At 38.2% G+C, this 21277-nt stretch overlaps 1 protein-coding gene across 2 annotated transcripts in view; it reads left to right on the plus strand.

The window, feature by feature from the left end:
* Positions 1 to 21277, plus strand: part of ddr2l (discoidin domain receptor family, member 2, like) — a 40046-nt gene that overhangs the window by 8099 nt on the left and 10670 nt on the right. Inside the window, exons 2-12 of one of the 2 annotated variants that reach the window (XM_067439530.1) lie at positions 5617 to 5724; positions 5809 to 5911; positions 8130 to 8358; positions 8975 to 9122; positions 10096 to 10201; positions 13633 to 13819; positions 15513 to 15759; positions 16378 to 16470; positions 16752 to 16900; positions 17453 to 17657; positions 20744 to 20988. In XM_067439530.1, the coding sequence (XP_067295631.1) occupies positions 5664 to 5724; positions 5809 to 5911; positions 8130 to 8358; positions 8975 to 9122; positions 10096 to 10201; positions 13633 to 13819; positions 15513 to 15759; positions 16378 to 16470; positions 16752 to 16900; positions 17453 to 17657; positions 20744 to 20988 (1773 nt within the window). In that variant the 5' untranslated portion in view covers positions 5617 to 5663. The remainder of the gene's footprint in view (positions 1 to 5616; positions 5725 to 5808; positions 5912 to 8129; positions 8359 to 8974; positions 9123 to 10095; positions 10202 to 13632; positions 13820 to 15512; positions 15760 to 16377; positions 16471 to 16751; positions 16901 to 17452; positions 17658 to 20743; positions 20989 to 21277) is intronic. The other variant, XM_067439531.1, reaches the window with a different exon arrangement.

Below are 21277 nucleotides of genomic sequence, written 5' to 3' on the forward strand. Positions count from 1 at the left end.
GTTAAAAGTACTGTTACTTTTGTTTCAAGTTGATACTAATTAAAGCAAGGTAATTCATTGACACGATTTAATAGAGTTAATATCAAACAAATCTCAATAAAGGTCTTGTGTATTAAGATTTTTCCAGAAAAGATTTTTGAATTTGTATTATGCTAAAAAAATCGTGTAGTTAGTAATTGTTTTATCCTTTCTGTTTGCTTGATTTTCACTTTTTTTTTTTTTTTTTATATGTAGCTCTTGTATTTTTGTAATTCAGTTTTTGCCATAGAGATAGCCACAGATGCTGACATGGCATTAAATAAAGCTATACTGAAAAACCCCAATAAAGGAATGTGTTAGTAGCATATACATTTTTGCTGTGGTATTAAAATTGGCTTGGAGAATTGTGAAATTTCACTGATAATAATGGTATTGACTACTGAAGTTTTGGGTCAAAGTAATTGTGGTAACCCTAATATATCATGAAAATTTTAAACCATTCACACATCATGGTAGTTTCATCTTGCTTCCTTTAATTTATGCTGAATTTAAAGAAAATAGATGGTCTTTTATGTATTTTTTTTCTATTATGTTTTTTAGATTCTCCCTGTTAGCTAAGGGTCTGTTAGTGCTGTTAATGTTTTGTTGCTTTGCTGTGTTTCCCAGTCGGTCACATGAGGCCCCTTAGAAAGATGAGCAAGAAGGCTGGAATCCCGGTACTGGACAGGCTTTTACATGAGCCAAACATTACATAAACCATCTGCAACCTCCATCCTCCTTCTATCTCTCTATCTCTTCTTCCTTTAGTATGTACTTTATATCTGCAGCCCCCTATCATGCAATAGCAATAAAATATCACAGAATTTTTTTTCTCAAAATGTTTAATTTGCACTCCAGAAGTTTTTGTTTGATTATGTGTGTACATGTTTTTTTAGTTTGTTTTTCCACTGTAACAAGTGGGATAAAATATGTTCCGTTCTTGCAAATTATGTAATGGCTCATGGGGTATTCTCATCAACACATGTACGATAAACACATGAATCTTTACACATCACGATTGTGTTTAGAGGCTGTAATGATCGAAACCAAGTACCCCTATTATGCTATTTTAAAGTTCCTCATTTTGTTTTAGAGGTCAAGTAGATGTGCACCTTTATATCATCTGGTAAAACATTCCAGTAGTGTGAGTAGTGAGTAGGTGTGAGTAGTGGCTTTCGCCGAAAAAGTTTTAAACAGCAGTGTATATTACATACAACATGTAAGATGATAATGCTTAATGGGGGTCACTATATACCTGACCCCTTAGAATTAAGGGGGGGGGGGGTGAAACACTCAGTTTCAGTCAATCTCATGTCAATCTTGAGTACCTATAGAGTAGTATTGCATCCTTCATATCTCCGAAAAGTCTTTAGTTTTATTAAATTTATAAAAGAAATATGGGCTGTACCGAGTTTTTCCGGAAAAAACCAAGCGCCTGGAGGCGTATCGTGTGGGCGGAGCTAAAGAATGACAATCGCGAACAAAGCGGTGACGTCCTCAAGCTTGGAGAAACCCATGGCTATCACAGATAATGATCCAGAATCATTCGGAGGCTGAAATAAATTGAACAGGAGAAACAGCAACACAGGACGTCCGTCTCTGTGGTATGGACTGTATTTAGTGGCCTGTCAACATTTGTGTGTCTTTACTCGCAGTTTATGAGGACATGATTCGGTTTATGAACTATTGTATGTGATTAAACCTTAGCAGTAGCAAGCAAAACGGTTTTGCAGGTCAGACTAGTGTGCATAGAACAACAATAGAGTCCGTTAGCGCATTTGAATGACGAAGCACGCGATCGTGTCGTTTACAGATGTTTACCCACGCGACGATAGCCAACAGCACAGACATTTGAAGCAGTTTTACTCACCGGCTGCTTCCAAAGCAGGACCGAACCCTTATCGCTGGGACCGCTCCGTCAAAAACACACTTCTTTGTTATGATTTGGTGAAGTCCTGACAGCAGTGAACGGTGGAGATCCACTTTGCAACGCGACTGAAGCGATGTTGTGAAGCTTCCCGTCATTTCTGCGTTCAAATCGGGTCAAATGCAGCGCTGCCTTCCCGGAATGCTGTGCTGAAGCGTTGAAGTCACCCATAGGAATAAAGTGGAGCGCGGCGCCTGGTTCGACTGGATCTGCACCTGAGAGCAGTGTTTACAGGCGTGCATTTCCTCTCTCGCTCTAGTCACGCGCGCGCGCACCCTACCGGGAGAAGAGCCCGTATGGCCCATACAAGGACCTTCCGATCTATTAACGTCAAGCCCACCCATACTCGAAAAAAACTCTCCGAAACTTGTGAGAAACCGGAAGGAGTATTTTTAACACAGAAATACTCCATCAAACGTCCAACATTAGTTTTTGAAACTTTGTCTATGTTTAGGATGGGAATCCAAGTCTTTAACAGTGTAAAAAGCTCAGTATGCATGAAACAGCATTTCACCCCCCCTTTAAATAATTAACAGCACAATCTATATAGCACAAATAATCTAAATAATCAGCCATGATCGTCTGTCTGTGATGTTGTTTCGTAACGTCCAAACTCACTGAACTTGTCATAGTTGTAAGTAATGGCTGATGATGGTTTGTGTGTAATTGTCTCTGGGGTAATGGCTGGGGCGTGATGCAGTCATGAAATCAGACACATTCCTGTGGTCTGAGGTTTGGGGAAAAGAGAGAGACCCTCCACAGTAATCGCACTGCAGTCAACACAGTTTCAAACATGAAGTGCACGCTGTCTGTCCTAACAACAACACTAACATTTATCTCAGTCTTTCCAGCGCTGATACTCACTGCTATCAGAGGGGCCCTTAGGACCCCGGCTCCGGAGAAGAGTGGTCCTGTCTGGCTCAGGCTTCGGATGACAGTTTTGTTAGGCTTTGGGCTGCAGAACAAGGATTTCGTAATATGTTTGGGTTCTTGCAAGTCTCTTTGGTTATAATGTTTCATTTAAACATTATAACATAAATGCCTGTAAACCTGATTCTGAGGCAAGTGTGAGTGGTGTTGGCCTATGCAAAACACTCAGTGCTAGGATGATTGTTAGGATTTGCCATGTTGGTGTTAAGCATGTTTCAAAGTGGTTCCAATTCAAACGTCTTTCCAAACCCATAAGACTTTTGTTCATCTTTTTGATGAAATATGAGAGTTTTCTGGCCCCTCCATTGACAGCTATGCAACTACCACTTCAAAAAGCCTTCGACATGGCTTTTGAAGGGATAGTTCACTTTGAAATTAAATTTTGATATGTTTTAGCTTACCTCATGGGCATCTGAGATGTAGGAGTATATGTTTCCCCAGTAGTTTCAATTTTGATCATTTTAGGTCAAATCGTTCTTGTCTGTGCCTCACAATGCAGGTCTATGGTCACCACCTCAAAGAGCAAACACAGGGAAATCCAAATTAAACAATCCCCCATCGTAAGTACACACTGATGGCCTAAGACACGAAACGAGCGGTTTGTGTGAGAAAACGAACAGTATTTATATCGTTTTTACCTCTTGTACACCGCAGGAAACACGCACGCGCGCCCTCGGATCAGTCGGACGTAGTGGTGTACAAGAGGTAAAAACGATACAAACACTGTTTGTTTTCCTTAGGCCATCAGTGTGTACTTACGATGGGGGATTGTTTAATTTGGACTTCTCTGTGTATGCTCTTTGAGGTGGTGACCATAGACCTGCATTATGTGAGGCACAGACAAGAACGGTTTGACCTAAAATGATCAAAATTGAAACTACTGGGGAAACAAATACTCCTACATCTCAGATGCCCATGAGGTAAGCTAAAACATATCAAAATTTAATTTCAAAGTGAACTATCTCATTAATGGTGAGACTTTTGTTTTTATTATCAGGCTCTCGATAAGTATATACAAATTTGGTTTTAGATTTATTGGCCAATGTCGGTTAACAGCTTTTCATCGGCCAAAAATGTCATATTGGTGCATCACTATAGCCTGACAAGCCAGACCCACATCAAGATGTTGGGTTTGGGAACACACCATTGGCAGGGCTCAATCCGAGAGGCGGGATAAACGTTTTTCTTTTAAATTCCCTGTGCACGCAATAAGATAGCACTACAATAAACTAGAGTGCTATCAGTTGAGACAACAATCACAAGCAAGTTGTGGCTAAATCCCATGCGTTTTCCCACCAGCAGAGCTAGTTGATAGATTAAAGTTTTGCCGTATACAGTTGGCAAAACTCAAAACACATCTTCCTTTTTTAAGAATGTCTTCAGTGGCGTTCATTGTTAGCAGGGAAGTAGCAGGGATTTCATGCAAACCCGTCACAACTGTCGTCATTATATTAATCCCCCCCACTGACTCTACACACGATGTGATTGGCCTGACCAGAGTTTGGTTTTTCAAGCTCGCAAGCCAACAGAGAGTTGCTAGACGACCCTGGTTGCAAATTACATTTGTTGTTGCTAGGGTGCATCTAGATTTCTTGGCTTGCATTCCTACAGAACCTGCTCAGATTTTATAAAATTATCTTAATTTGTGTTCTGAAGATGAACTGAAGTCTTACAGGTTTGGAACGACAGAACTTTAATTTGTTGGGTGAACTAACCTTTTAATTTAAGACTACTAATGCTACTTATTATTAATTCTTTAATATGTAAAAAAAAAAAATTTATAAGGTTTATACAAAAGTTTTGGATGGAAACCTGGATAGAATAAAATGGCCATTTTATGCACATGATATGCAGACAAAACATGAAAATTTGAGACTATCGCACATAATAAAAATTGTTATTATTTCCCCCCACAGACATGAGAGTGCTTGGAGGTTAAAAAAAGTTTAATCAAGCCAGCTTTTATTCATAAAATGCTCAACAATATGGCATGCATGAGTAACTGCTTGCAATTAAACATTGTTCACATTTTATGTGCAGTCTCAACAATTCTTGTTTTTATAATAAGAGTCTCAATGACACTGTGTGTTTTGAGAAAGAGCGTCTTTTATTCATCATTATTGAGAAACCCAGCCTGAATGAGCTGGAATTCTTAGTCATTCCCGGCCACATCTGCTCTGGCATAGTTTGCATAGTTAGCATAGCGGTGATGCTAATATGACCTGTGGGTTCCCACAGGACTTGGAAAACCCAGAGGACTGTGCAGATGCACCCTGCATGAGATCATCAGGGTGTCATTTGTATCACATTTACAGTCGGTCCTCTGACAGAGTTTAAACATGTCGTCTTCAACATCAGACAGCGAGTGCAAATTGTGTACCAGTTAAAACACAATCATTCTTTTAAAATTGGTGTCTCATGCTCGCCTCGCCAATTATTTGCCTGCATTTATTTGATCAAAAATACAGTAAAAACAGGAACATTTTGAAATATATATACCAAACTTTTGAATGGTATTGTATATTTAAAGAATGGGTATGTTGTTTTTCATTTTTAAGATTTTTTGGTTTACAAGAGGTTGTCTGTTTACTTTTTTTTATTGACTGTAAAAAGGGGAATTTTATTTATTACTTTTTACTTTCATGTCGAAGTCAGTATTTTCTCTTTCACTTCTCGTGACATGTATATTGACTGGAAAATGAGTAGATGTCACATTACTGACGTTTCTTCGTGTTCTTCAGAGATGTAGTCTGCGGTCCGGTCTGTTGGCAGACTCTGAGGTCTCACTATGCTGCTTTATCTGCTTCTAGCCATCTTACTAAAGAACATCAATGGCCAGATAGACCCAGGTAATGTTACAAGCTCACCTGCACAAACAAATGCATCTGTAAAGACAGGACCAAAAACATTCACTTTCTCATTGTGTCCTTCAGATCACTGTCGTTATCCTCTCGGTATGGAGGACGGGAGGATCAAAAACGACGACATCACAGCCTCCAGCCAGTGGTATGAAACCACAGGCCCTCAGTATTCAAGGTAACGTACATATGACAGACTACACTGAAGTGCAGAAGTGGTGTAGTCGATAGGGCTGCACGATATTTCAAAATAAAATCGAGATGGCTTAGTGCGTTTGGCACATTGTGCAGGCTGCGATTCAAATGATTAGTTCACTTCAAAATGAACATTTTCGGATAATTTACTCACCCCCATCTCATCCAAGATGTTCATGTCTGTCATTCTTCAGTCAATTTTTTTTTCTTCGTTTTTTGAGGAAAACATTCCATGAGTTTTCTCCACATAATGGACTTCAATGGCAACCAATGGTTGAAGGTTCAAATCGGTGCCGTTTCAGAGGCTGTGCGCGATCCCAGACGAGAAATAGGGTCTTATCTAGCAAAGCGATCTGGATGCGTGTAAATGAGCATACTGTACATTGCCCCCACTCGCTATGTTTCCATCCAAAGTTGTGAATTTAACTTGTGTGCAAAATGGGAATAAAATATCCAAATAAAGCAGCGTTTTCATCCAGTGAGTTGAAGATAACAAAATTCTGATAAACTGGCGCTAAATATCATTAAAGGTAGCCTGGATGCCAGCCGAACTTAGCCCCGCCCACAAAATGTTTAGGTTGGGCAGTTCGGTCTGGCCTCGCTCCATAGAGGAGTGATTATCCCCGAACAGAAACTGTTCGGACCAATGACATCATCAGGGCGGGCTTTAGACGATGACGGACAAATGATCAACAGTAACGTAATCATGCACGTCATCAAAGGGGCTTGGATTATATTTACTCGAATCCTAAACGGAGAGCTTGTTTGTGAAGGTGAATGCATATACAATTTCTCTCAGAAATGATGATCATGTTGGGTAAGTACTCTGTGTATCATTAAATTATTATTTTTTTTGACAACACCGGCAAAGATCGTTTATTCCAGCGTGCGTGCAGACAGGATTGCCAAGTTTTTACAACAAAACCTGCCAACTTCTAGCCCTAAACAATAGCTTCTCAGGGGGTTCTCTGGGGAAAAAATGGTGTTTGAGGGGTAAAATGTGTGTTATTTTGGCAAAGTTTCCTGCTAATATTCGCACTCATGGGTCTATATATCACATAATAGTCACTTCTACCCGCGGAAAAAAACGCGAACTTGGCAACACAGTGCAGTTGAGCTCTGTCTGTTGACATTTGACAATGCGTTGCTTTGTTCTGATTGGTTGTTGGTTTATCCAATTGAGGTCTTTCCTGGTTCGGTTGAAACACGCCCCATAATCACAGCCCAATGGAGCAGTTTCAGACTCATATTCTGACTAGAATTGAGTATGACCACCTCAGGCTACATTCAAGGGTTAGTTCACCCAAAAATGAAAATTCTGTCATTCATTACTCACCCTAATGTCGTTAAACACCCGTAAGACCTCCGCTCATCTTCAGAACACAAATTATGATATTTTGTTGAAATCCGATGGCTCAGACAGGCCTTCATTGACACCAACGTCATTTCCTCTCTCAAGTCCCATAAAAGGCACTAAAGACGCCGTTACAAAGCCCATCACTACAGTGGCTCTACAATAATTTTATAAAGCGACAACTTATAAGGTGATGGGCCGATTTCAAAACAAAGATTCAAACCGATATCAATCAGCGTATCGATTCATGATTCACGATTCGCTGAAATCACATGACTTTGGCGATCCGAGTCATGAATCGATACACTGATTCATAACGGTTCTAAGCTTTCATTACTATGTAAGTCATTATTTAGGTTTTTCTTTTGCGCACAAAAACTATTCTCATTGCTTCATAAAATGATTGTAAAGCCACTGTAGTGAGATGGGCTTTGTAACGACGTCTTTAGTGCCTTTTATGGGTCTTGAGAGTGGAAATGATGTTGGTGTCAATGAAGGCCTGTCTGAGCCATCGTTCAACACAAACATCTCAATTTGTGTTCTGAAGATGAACGGAGGTCTTACGGGTGTTGAACGACATTAGGGAAAGTAATTAATGACAGAATTTTTTTTATGTCTGAGAGTTGTACCAAGACAAATTCCTATCAACTTGTTGACATGGCAATAAATTATTGAATTGAATTGAATTGAATTGAATTTTCATTTTTGGGTGAACTTACCCTTTAAGAAAAGTAGGAGAAGCTACTGTAAATTATAATGTTCATATGTAATAAATAACTTGCATCTGAGAGCATGCAGACGAAACACATTTTGGAAGAAGATAATGACTGTTTTTAACTTGCATCAGGTTAAACCATGAGGAGGGTGACGGCGCATGGTGTCCTGCTGGTCAACTGCAGCCCTCAGATGTTCAGTATCTTCAGCTTGACCTTCGTCAGCTCATCTTCCTCACCGTGGTTGCTACGCAGGGTCGCTATGCACACAACTCCGGCAACGAGTATGCACGCAAGTACCGTCTGGAGTACAGTCGCGATGGACGCCGCTGGATCTCCTGGAGAAACCGAATTGGCATCGAGGTAGGAAAGACAAGAGTGTATTTTATATGCTATTATAAGGAGGTACTATAAAGGAAGTCTATAATATACATTTATGTTTGGGTGTAAATGATGTCATGAAAGCAAAGCACATTTGAATCTGGCTTCTGATGAGCCCTAATTATGTTGGCTGCATAGTTTCTGTGGTTGTGTGTCGTTGTGCAGTTTTGGTGTGGACCGAAACATTACTTGTTGCTGGAAATTTGTCACGGTAGACCTGGTTTGAACACGGTTTAATGTAGTGCAACATTTTGTATTAGAAACCGAGTTCCAATTCTGGATGCTGATTGGTCAATATGGCGTTTCAGCCATGCCAAACATATTGACATGTAAGGATACCACATAATGAATAGTGTGCATCCAGTGGACACTTAACTATCCCATTAGGCCATAGGAAAGGGTATGTAAATGAAAGACTGTGAAGTGACGCAACAGACGTCACATGACAGTGACAACATAGCGTATGTAATACATCCGAATTTCATTCATACTGCACACTTACTTCAGAGCATGCGTTTTTGAATGCAGCATTTTTTCATAATATATATACCACAATATCTTGTATGGTATTGTTTAACTTATTTATTCTGTACATCAGATTATAATGGGCAATGTAAACACCTACGACTCTGTGGTGAGAGACCTCCATCCTCCCATCATCACTCGGTTCTTGCGGTTGATTCCTGTCACCGATGCCGTACACACTGTGTGTATGAGAGTAGAGGTGTTTGGATGCGCCTGGCAGGGTGAGTCATGACAATTACTCTTAATTAATATTATACAATTATTAGAAACGACTACAAATCATTTCATTTAGCAGTGCCTTCTATTAAAGGGTTAGCTCAGACGTTTTTCAATTTATGAGTAAAATAAAGCCTGTGGTAAACATAACTTGATGATACTTTGACTTTTTGATCTACTACATAAACCGCACACACTCACACCCCAAAATTCTTATCTAGTTACTTATTAAAAACATACGTTTTTAAAAAATAAATATAGCTGTCTCAAAATTCATGTTATCGGTATGGGTGTGTGCAATTTATGTCGTAGAACAAAACATCAAAGTATCGTCAAGATATGTTTGAATTAGTTTGTGGATCAATGTTTATATGTGAATAAAACTATAAAGGAAATCTGTTCATCATATAAAGCGATAAATCTCTGTAGAAGACTTGTATTAAACTGCTCCATTCATATGGATTTATTTTATTTTACGATCTGAGTTTTGAACTGGGGTGAATAGACTTTCAATAGGTCAGAACACTCTCAGATTTCATTAAAAATATCTTCATTCGTATTCCGGAGATGAATGAAAGTCTTATGGATTTGGAATGACATGAGGGTGAGTAAATGAGGACAGAATTTACCTTTAAGCTGCCAAATGGCAACATTTATAAATGTTGACAAATTATTACAATCGGATTTAGCACAGGCTTATTGACATGTGAGTTATGCATGATCTCATGCGACTCGTGCTAATTCAGTTTCATACTTGGTTACATATGGGCTACAGACTGAAGCAGATCGTTTTGGCAGTCATATTCGAGCAGCTGTGGTCTGTGTAGATTTGCCCCCTAGTGTCGCAAGTTAGTTTCATTTGAACTCAGATGCTCTAGTGCATTAAACGTTAGCCAAGAGAAATGAGTAAATACATTCTGGAGCTAAAACAATATTAAAGTATGGGACCTCTCTGTTTCTCTTCCTCCTGGAGTGCAGATGGCCTGACGGCGTACAGCTCTCCAGAGGGCCAGACCATGATGGCTCCTGGCTATCCCATCACACCTCTCAATGACTCCACATACGACGGGGCACTGGAACGCAGGTGAAGGTCTAATCTAAAGGCTACAGAATTTTAGTTATGATTAGTAGATAAATAAAAAAATTCATTTGAAAATTAGTTGATAGTCAATTCTCATGTTAATCTTAAGTACCTTTAGAGTAGTATTACATCCTTCATATCTCCGAAGGGCCTTTAGTTTTATCATATACATAAGACAAATACTCAGTACCAATTCTTTCAGAAAACAGCCGAGCTCGTGGAGGCGTGCAGTGGGCGGAGCTAAAGAGTCACGAGCACAAACACCCCTATGCCACACACACAATACATCATGGCATTATCTCTGGATAACTTTTGATTCCCTAAACGTTTGTGTTGAACATTGAATGCAAACATTGCCTAAACATTGAATGCACTTACTCGCTGATTGCCAACAAAACACAGACATTTGATGCGGTTTCACTCACCAACTGCAGATTCGACTTATGACCAGGAGCAAACAAACACACTTGCACAACTCCGTTGCTGCTCCGGCAAAACAAACTGCACCCACTGTTTCCTTAACGCTGGGTTATTTGGGAAGCTGAACAAGGTTATCTTTACCTCAAAACCAGAAACAGACTTCTTTAGCGACGTTGTTGGTCTAAAAATAAAATGACAGCGCTGCCGACGGCTCCCGTAACCCGAATGAAGCTTGTTGATGGGCGCGCTCTCGCTCTGGTTGACGTGTGCACGCGCTTATCCGGCAGAAGTGTCCATACAAGGAATTGTAAATAACTGCAGCCTTGGTGAGCAGAATAGACTTTCTTGAAAGACATTAAAGGTGTCATGAACTGTTTTTTATATATATATATATATATATATATTATATATTAGGGATGCACGATATTATCGGCACGACATCGGAATCGGCCGATAAACGCTTAAAATGTAAAAATCGGCATCGGTCGATATGAAAACATTATGCCGATATGCCTTGCCGATATGATAACGTGTTGATATGTGCCTGCAATAACTCACGTGTGCAAGGAGTGCTACAGATGAGACCATGTCAGCACTGCAGTCATTCTTCAAGTGAAAACAAGAAAATACATTGCATGTACAGTGATTTATATTGACTGTTTTTAAATGCTGCCTTGAATTTCTGAATGCACGTACAGAAGGACGTGACCGTCAGCAGCAGATTTGCCACGTTTTCACAACAAAACTAGCCCAAAACAAGCCCAATCGCGTCTCCCCAGTCCCACTCTCTAGCACGTGCGGCAGCCTCCATAGCAGCAGAAGCTTCTCCAGGTCCTAGTGCCCTCCCGCTAGACCGCTATATATTTATACATGTAGTGGTACGCTGTTGTTACACTAATACAATGAAAAGTAGAATACACAAATAAATTGAAGTTACTTCTTGTTCTGAATAAACAAATCAGTAATGATGTCATAAATCACAAGCATGACACTTGTAAATTAAATACTTTTATATACAGTGTATTAATCTGTAATAAAATTTTACGAAATGGATGATGAAAAATAATCAAAGGACCTCTACAATAATTGTAGAATTAAAAGACAGCATCAATGGATGTCATGCCACCCCCACTTCATGTGCACAAACGTTAAATCCAAAAATACAATATTTAGGTTACAGCTGCATCTGGGGTGAAAAATTACTGACTTTATTATTGTTATTTTCAGAGCTTTTAATATACTCTTATCATAAAAAGAACTTTATTAACATTTATTTATCTTCAACAAGAAGGATACCTCAGAAATCTGAAACCAGAATGAAATTTTTTTTTTCATTTTTTGCTTGAGTTTTTGCTCAAAATGGTGTTGTTTCCAAACAAAGGGAAAAAATAAACATATATCGGCATCGGTATCGGCATCGGCCAAAATGAGCTGAAAAATATCGGCATATCGGATATCGGCAAAAATCCAATATCGTGCATCCCTAATATATATATATATATATATATATATATATATATATATATATATATATATATACTGTTGTCTGAGGTCAACTTATGACGTTTGCATGGTTTTTACATTCAAAAACATCATAACTAATAGGCTATTTTCTACACTAGTTTTGAGGGTCTCTCCTGAACACTGGGTTTTGATGGGCGTGCCACTCTGAAAACTTAGAAGTAAACGCCCAAGGTTAGGATTGGATAAGATTTGCATATTTAATGAGCTTCTGCTCCTGTCGGTTCACATAAGGGAGGGATTGTTTTGAAAGTGGCCGGAATAATTCTCTGGCAGGGCTCAGTCTTTATCAAACAAACGCAATGATTTAACTCTCATCTACCCGCGATTTTATTACTTGGCCCGCCCGATCGGTGGATATAAGCACGAACCACACACACACATGCACGTGCGCTCTTCAAACACAACGGAGATCAAGAAATGAATGTTATTTCACTATTTAAGATTCACCGGCCTGCCGACGGGCTTATGTTTTGGTAGCCCGTCTGGAAAACACACAGCCCTGGGACGTTGGGCTTTGTGAGCCCTGGGAGTCTAAACCCGAATCGCAATTAACCAACAAATAAATGATTCTCCAGCCTGTGACAGCATGCTAAGGTATGCTCTGTTAGACACGTCACATACACATAATCAGTACGATCTGTATAAAATGCAATACTATATAAGTGGGTTGCACCATTCCTGTCTACTCCAATATAAAAGCGAATCCATTGTCGGCCTGTCTCTTGTTTACAAACGTTTCTCTTTTCTTCGGTGTGTTTATTGCTCGGTAACGCGATCAGTTTTGCTCCACGAGTCGGTGGGCGGGGCTACAGAAGCAGCTACACACACAGCTTCAAGCGTTTCCCCCTTCTAATACGTCATTGATTTGAGAGCCTCGTTTTCTGGGCCTGGTGTCTATGAAAGCTTTTCTTTTACTAACAAGGACGTTTTCAGCTCTGAAACAAGCTTCAAGATAATCTTATATTACCATGACCTTTTATATATCGAAATCTCAAGGGAAAGCTGATTTCTCAATTCATCACCCCTTTAAAAATCTTACACCAAACATTTGATCAGTAGTATGTGTATAATCAAATATCTAATATCAGTCGATTGCATTTAAATAATAATAATTCAAAAAAATTATAATATTTCAATGTTGAATGATTTGAAGAAAGTCAAAACCGGTTTGGAACAACATGCGTAAATGCAGATTCAATTCAATTCGCATTTATTTGTAAAGCGCTTTTCACAATACATATTGTTTTAACACGGCTTCACAAGAAATGCAATGAGTGAACTATCCTTTTAAATTGGCTATATATACATAGTTTGGAGGTTTTCTGTTTCTTCACATTTCCTGAATTGCCGACTCTAGCCAACTTGGGAATTGTGGAGTTTTCATGGTCATTCTGTGGCAGAACAATCAGGATTGTATTTAAGTTCTAGAATGAATGCTAATCACTCCTCGCCCAAAGCTAAGTGCTTCCTGTCCGTCTCTGTTCCCACAGGAAGCTGTCTGGGGGGCTGGGTCAGCTGACGGATGGTGTGATTGGTCATGATGACTTTGTACAGAGAAGGCAGTACCGGTTGTGGCCCGGATATGACTACGTTGGCTGGAGGAACGACAGCTTGGGCCCTGGATATGTAGAGATGGAGTTCCAGTTTGACAGACAACGAAACTTCACCTCTATGAAGGTGAGAGTGGAGGAAGAGTCATTACAGTGAGGCTCTAAAGGAAGTAAACCGGACCAGTGTTATAAAGCTGAGTGTAAAGCTTGTACTGTTGATTCATAATTTAATTCATAATTTAGTAAAATACACTTTATTATTTCACTAAAACTAGTGTCAATCGAATACAATCTAAATTGAGCCACTTTTCTAAGTGAATGAAACTCTGATTATGCAAAAGTCCTTTTATGGTATTCTTGTATATCAAAAGTAAATGTGTTTAACTTAAACATCAATGTTAAGTTAAATATTCTATGTGTGATGCAAGCACTTTCTTCACAGTAGTCTCATGTTAAAAGATGGTCTAAAAGACGGTAAAATGTCTTAAAATGTTATTGAAAGAACGCTTAATTTATTTGATCAACAACCAAGTAAAAATCGTTATGTTGTGAAATATTAGTACAATTTAAAATAACCATTTTTTTATTAGAATGTATTTTAAAATGTAATTTATTCCTGTGTGTGTGTGTGTGTGTGTGTGTGTGTGTGTGTGTGTGTGTGTGTGTGTGTGTGTGTGTGTGTGTGTGTGTGTGTGTGTGTGTGTAAACAAAACAGAGCATAAATATACAGTTAAGAAGTAAATACAAAAAATGATATATATTTTGAATTAAAATATATATATTTTTATACATCCCCAAATGGACCCCGAAGACCATAAGTATGAAGGGAAATAAGGATGAGGGTTAATTTAAAAAAAAATGTTTAATACTACTTGACCGCAAACTTTTGAATAGTAGTGTGTAATATTTAACAAATCTAGTGGTGATACTCTTGAAATTCTATGGAGACAATGTTATTCATTTATGACCATAATTATTTTATATTGTAATTGACATTCAGCCAGAAACACTGTTGATAGAACTTGTACCAAACCCAAAATGTTCATTTAACCATGTGCATGTGATCTGGGTTACATCTGTTATCTGTATAATTTGAATTTGATGCACTTTGAAGTGTTTATTGAATGACAACTTTAATGTAGCACTAATTATATGCCATTCACATAATAACACATAATAACATGTTGGAGCTGGATTGTTTGCCATTGTTTGTGTCTGTATATAATCATGTCAGTGCCTGAGACCGTGTGGTTTAGGTGCTTAATCTTGAAGTAATGATTTTAATTTATACTAAAAATCATATGTTTACTGAAGCCTGGTCACTTTGTTTTAGTTGCTTAGTCAGCATGAAATCAGATTTGATCGTATTTACTTAAGATTTACTTGTATAAACAACCATCCATTTTCATTTTAGGTTTTTGAAAGAAGTCTCTTATGCTGCATTTATACATTTTTATGCATTATAAAAAAAAGATGAGGATTGTTTGGTGAATAGAAAGTCTAAAAGAACAGCATTTATTTGAAAGAGAGAAATTTTGTAACATAAATATATTATAAATTTAGTGCATCCTTGCTTAAAAGCATTCATTTCTAAGCAAATAAAATAAAAAGACAGTACTGGGTGCCCACAAGGGACTGGAAACTGAACATAATGTCCACATTTCACTTGAAACGTATCACTTTATGAAAGAAAAATGAGTTCTACATGTCATTCATGTTAACTTTAAATAGTCCAGATTATAGTACAATGAAGCTCAATTTATAGTGAACACAGAAAGTCTTCAAATGTTAATAATACTTATTTATCCTCTTTTTAACAGGTTCACAGTAATAACATGTTCTCTCGGGGTGTGAAGATCTTCGCATCCGTGTCCTGTGTGTTTAAATTGCATCTCATTTCTGAGTGGGAAGCAGAGCCGGTGGAGTTTCACACCGTTCTAGACGACCGGAACCCAAGCGCTCGTTACGTGACCGTCCCGTTAAAGCACAGATCGGCCACGGCTCTGCGCTGTCGCTTCTACTTTGCTGACACTTGGATGATGTTCAGCGAGATCTCATTTCAGTCTGGTATGGAATAAGAACAGCTCACTTCTCCCTCCCACTGGTATTCCCAGTATTTCCTCATTAAATACAGCCAGAACTGTGAAATGCTTTTCATATCATCATTCCCAATTTCTTAATTTCCTCTTACACTATCGTTCAAAAATTTGGGGTCAGGGAGATATTTTTATGTCTTTTATGCTCACCAAGGCTGCATTTATTTAATCAAAAATACAGTAAAAATAGTAATTCTATGAAATATTATTACAAATTATTTCAGATCTGTTTTCTATTTTAATATATTTTAAAATGTAATTTATCCCTGTGATCAAAGCTGGAGTCTTCAGTGTCACATGATCCTTCAGAAATCATTCTGATATGCTGATTTGCTGTTCAGGAATGATTTATTCTTATTATCAATGTTGCAAACATTTGTGCTGTCTTTACTGGTAACTTTAATGCATCCTCATGTATAAAAGTATTCATTTCTTTCAAAAGCATCTTATTGGAAATGCATGCGTCCCTCAAAGTCTTGAAGTCAAGTGAGATCAATTGCTTATTCACATTTAGAGTGATAAATGTATTTTAGAGTGGGTGTAATTTGAGGTTGAGTGATTTCCTGTGTTTTATTATTTTCCATTGCAGCAACTAATGTGCTTCCTACCCAGAGCCCTCCAGTGTTGACCCCTCCTTCATACGAAGTCAACAGCAAAGTATCAGAAACTACACAAAAAACTGGTAAGGCTTTATCAAATTTGAGTATTTGCTTTCCTAATACATGTTATTTCATAGAAAATGAAATGTTTGTCCTACCAAATCATATAGAAACCATTTTTTTCCGTGATGCAGTCAGTTCCAACGAATACAAATGGAGGAAATGTGTCACATTTTGGAAGTAAAATAGGTTGTGTACACCATTTCCTGTTGACTTCAAATGAATACACCTAACTAGAACTACTGTACTAACTTGCGTTCTACACACTTCACTTGAACTTTAATAAACCGTCTGTGTTTGACAGAGGACCGGACAACACCATCAAAGACGGGCTCTCCTGAAGAGGGCAGTACATCGATTCTGATTGGCTGTTTGGTGACTATTATTCTCCTGCTGGTGGTGATCATCTTCCTGATTCTGTGGTGCCAATATGTGTGCAAAGTCCTTGAGAAGGTGTGTGTGTGTGTGTGTGTGTGTGTGTGTGTGTGTGTGTGTGTGTGTGTGTGTGTGTGTGTGTGTGTGTGTGTGTGTGTGTGTGTGTGTGTGTGTGTGTGTGTGTGTGTGTGTGTGTATGTGTGCCCTTGTTTATATTATAGTAAATCCTGAGATCACCTACATTGTGGGGACCAGCCAGCGGTCCCCACTTTTCAAAATGCTTATAAATCAAAATATTAAAAATGCAGAATGTTTCCTATGGTGGATAGATTTAGGGGCAGGGGCAGTGTGTGGGGATAGAAAATACGGTGTGTATGGTATAAAATCCATTACGCCTATGGAGAGTCCCCACAAAAATAGTGAACCAGATGTGTGTGTGTTTGCGCGTGTGTGTGTGTGCGTGCTTGTTTGTATTGAATTATAGTGACAGATTATAGTATTCTACAATATTTCTGCATGTAATAAAAAATGTGACTTGTACAATGAAATAATTATCTAGAGTTTTTGACCCAGAGTGGCTTTATTTTTGGAAAACATGTAACACAGAAAGTCTCTCTATTTCTCTCTTAGGCTCCGAGGCGTATTTTGGAGGAGGAGGTGACGGTGCGTTTGTCCTCCAGCAGTGACACTATAATCCTGCAGACTCCTCCAGTCCCCCCACGCGTCTCCATCGACCCCCCTTACGAGAGGATCTTCCTTCTGGACCCCCAGTATCAGGATCCCGCTGCGCTCAGGAACAAACTTCCAGAGCTGTCTCAAAGCGCAGAGGCTTCTGGTACCATCCATTACATACAAACACACACACTAGCTCTGTCTCAAACCCGATTTTTCATCTGTAAATGGGCTACTGATCGTTTAAATCACTGAGAATTATGTAATGATTTATGTAAATTATATCATTAAGGCACATTATTAAACTATTGCCTTAAGCCAATGGTTATAAGAATATGAAAAAGTATGTTGAGGTCATAATTTTTTTTAATGATTTTCAAAGAAGTCTCCTGTCCTCACCAAAGCTGCATCTATTTGAAAGCAGAAATATTATTAGTTTAAAATAACTTTTTTCTATTTGACTCTATTTCAAAATGTAATTTATTCCTGCGATGCTTACTTCAGTGTCACATGATCCTTCAGAAATCATTCGAATATTTGCTGCCCAAGAAACATTTCGTCTTTACTATCAACGTTGAAAATATATTGTTTTATATTTTTTGTTAAAAACATGATATATTTTTTCATCACTCTTTCGTGAATAGAAAGTACAAAAGAACAGTATTTGAAATTGTAATCTTTTGTAACTTTTTTTTGGTTACTTTTGATTAATTGTATACATCCTTGCTAAATCAAAATATAAATTTTCTTTTTAAAAAAACTAAAAAAACAAATCTTATTTCAAACTTTTGAATGGTACCTGTGAGGAAAACGACTCATTCGCATCACTGGATGTTAATGTTAATTTTGCAGTGCAGTCTGAGATTGTTTAGGATGTATGCAAAATTACAAAATTATAAGCATATTTTTGTTGCCAAATGGAGCAGCCTTCATGTCAGGAGCTCAACTTTGAATCCTAATAATAAGGCCTAGCTCGGTAGCCATCTAGGTTTTGGACCAGAGCTACTGTGAAGACTTCCAGTATTGAATATACCTCTCCATGAAACTAACCTCTTGTTCTTTCTCTCAGTTCTATCTTTTACCCATTCAAAATGAACTAGGTTTCATTGACACGTTTCCTCAACATTTTGCATGCTGCCTTCCGATGCACTTTTCCCTTTCTTCCTCCTCTAGTCTAGCGTTCTTTAGCCTTTGCTCGCAGTCTATGAACTCCATCTGACCTTGTTACCAGACTGACGGACATTGCAAGGGTAAGAATTGATGCTAGATTTTTCTTTGTTCCTTTTTTGACCCCCTGCAGTTTCTTGCACCCAGTCACCTCAAAGTTTTGGCTGAAATAAAATGACTGAAGTTGACATTTTCCTCTTTTCTCATCTTCTGCTTTTTCTGTCTCTTCCTCTCTTCCTTTTTCTGGCTCTTCCTCTTTCTCTTACTCAGCGTCAACAAGGCTTTAGTAACATGATTGTCAGCATTTGAAATATTGCAAATCAATGATCAATAAAATAAATAGAGTGACATAAATAAAGAGCTGCATGAAATGAAGGATTTACCAAAATGTTTACACTTTACAATAAGGTTCCATTTGTTAATATTAATCCCATTTATTAAAGGTAGTGCAATTTTAATTGTAATTAGAGGTCTCCAGCAATAGGTTTACATGTATTCAAGATCAAATTGAATAATATACATTGCAGCATCACCTCTTTTCTCACAGTGGCTGAAACAGTTCGATAAAGAATTTAGTCACTCTAAACCCCTCCTTTCCGAGAGCACACCCTGCTCTGATTGGTCAGATGACCCAGTCTGTTGTGACTGATCTACCGCTTATAGTATGTGTCAGAAAACGAATCTCAGGAAATAGCATCTTCTCGACATGTCGACAACACAAACCAAACTCTTCCAGGCCTCAGCTACAACTACAGTGTTTGAGAGCGGGTCAAAGTAGACGTTTTTAGCAGACAGCCAATGAAAAACCGATGCTTGAATTATGTGAACTTATTACAAACCTACATAGATTTCTGCAGCAAGTAAGACTGTAATTGCTGATGACTTGTTTCAGGCAGTTCAGAATCAGTTCTTTCTTTAAGGGTACAATAACTCAATTTTTCATGCACTTTTATTTTTTGAAACTTTGCAGAGGACACTACATGAAATCTGTAAAAGCACAAAGGGGCATTTTAATTCAGTGTTGACGTAATTTCCACTGAACCAGGAAGACTTTTTTTAAAATAGCCAATAGCATTTAGTTTATATCACAGCTCAACCAAAGACGTTGAGCTCAGCATAGCAACAGTTTCCTCCTAATCTCTAACCTCCATAGAGATATCCTCCATATCACTTTAAAATGTAGATGGGTCCAATAAATATTCAGTGATGCCAGTAACGTGTTACTCTAATCTGACTACTTTTTTCCAGTAATGAGTTTTCAAACCAGTTATCAGATTAAAGTAATTTATCCAAATTTTCCTTAGTAAAAAATGATATATATATATATATATCTTTGTTTTTGCTTTCTTCTTGCGTTTTGGGGATAGTATTTTTTCAGGAAATATTTTTTAATTTCAACTTAAAATGTCAGGAGATACATTGTTGACGTTCTGTTAAAAATGCACTTCCAATAAAGTGAGTGTTGGCAAAAATGGTTATCCTTTCTATGTTGAGGCGGCAGGGGTATTGTTGGCAACTGCTGAATGTAACTAATAAAGTAACGTGTAATCTTACTTAGTTACTTTTAAAATAAAGTAATCTGTAAAGTAACTAAGTTACTTTTTAAAGGAGTAATCAGTAATCAATTACTTTTTCAAAGTAACTGTGGCAACACTGTGTAGGGGGAGGGACGCTTTATATTTTAAAGAGCATTTGATTGGACAGAAAATCTCATGAGAAGCTGAAGTGCAGAGTGATGTTATCAAAATCATTGATCCATATTGGCAGAAGTGAGACTCTATATTTTGAATTCTTATATCTTCTAAATGCAAATGTTATGTTTTAGAGCACCCTTGCTTATGATTTTGATTTTATGGGGACTTAAATGGATTTGAACTAACATGAGCAAACAATGCACATTTGTATTTTTAACTAACTTTAACAAAGATACTGTAAAAAATGTACTGATCATTGTTAACGTTACTTAATGCATTAACTAATGAGACCTTATTGTAAAGTGTTACCATTCAAATAAAAACAGAAAACAATGGGTTGATGATAAATGACAATTACTGACATATTAACGTCTCTGTCTCTCTATAGCCTGTAGCGGAGGATATGCCGAACCCGACGTTACCCTGTGCACCCCACACCAGTGCTTTCAGAGCAGCGTCCCGCACTACGCTGAAACGGACATCATTAGCCTGCAGGGCGTCACTGGCAGCAACATGTACGCTGTTCCGGCCCTCACCGTAGATTCACTGACGCGCAAGGACATCTCGGTGGCCGAGTTCCCTCGAGAGAGACTGCTGTTCAGAGAGAAACTGGGAGAAGGCCAGTTTGGTGAGGTGAGTCTTGATAAACCACAGCAGGAGGTTTTATAGCTTTTGTTTCATAGACTCGTCTTTTATTCTGAGTTAGTTGGGATCTTTTTGCACTTTGTTTACACTTTGTTTTATATAAACAGTGCTGCAATGCCTAATGTTTTGCGTGTTTCCCAGAAAACCCTGTTATCAGTGACCATACATGACTCTTATGTGTGGCTTTATTAAGAAAAACTTTGGAAATTTAGAGTGAGAGCCAAGGATTTATTTTGCAGTAGTGTTACTAATACCTTTTTTGGCTCATTTAACCATC

Source organism: Pseudorasbora parva, chromosome 3 (assembly GCF_024679245.1).
Source record: "Pseudorasbora parva isolate DD20220531a chromosome 3, ASM2467924v1, whole genome shotgun sequence".
Lineage (NCBI taxonomy): Eukaryota > Metazoa > Chordata > Actinopteri > Cypriniformes > Gobionidae > Pseudorasbora > Pseudorasbora parva.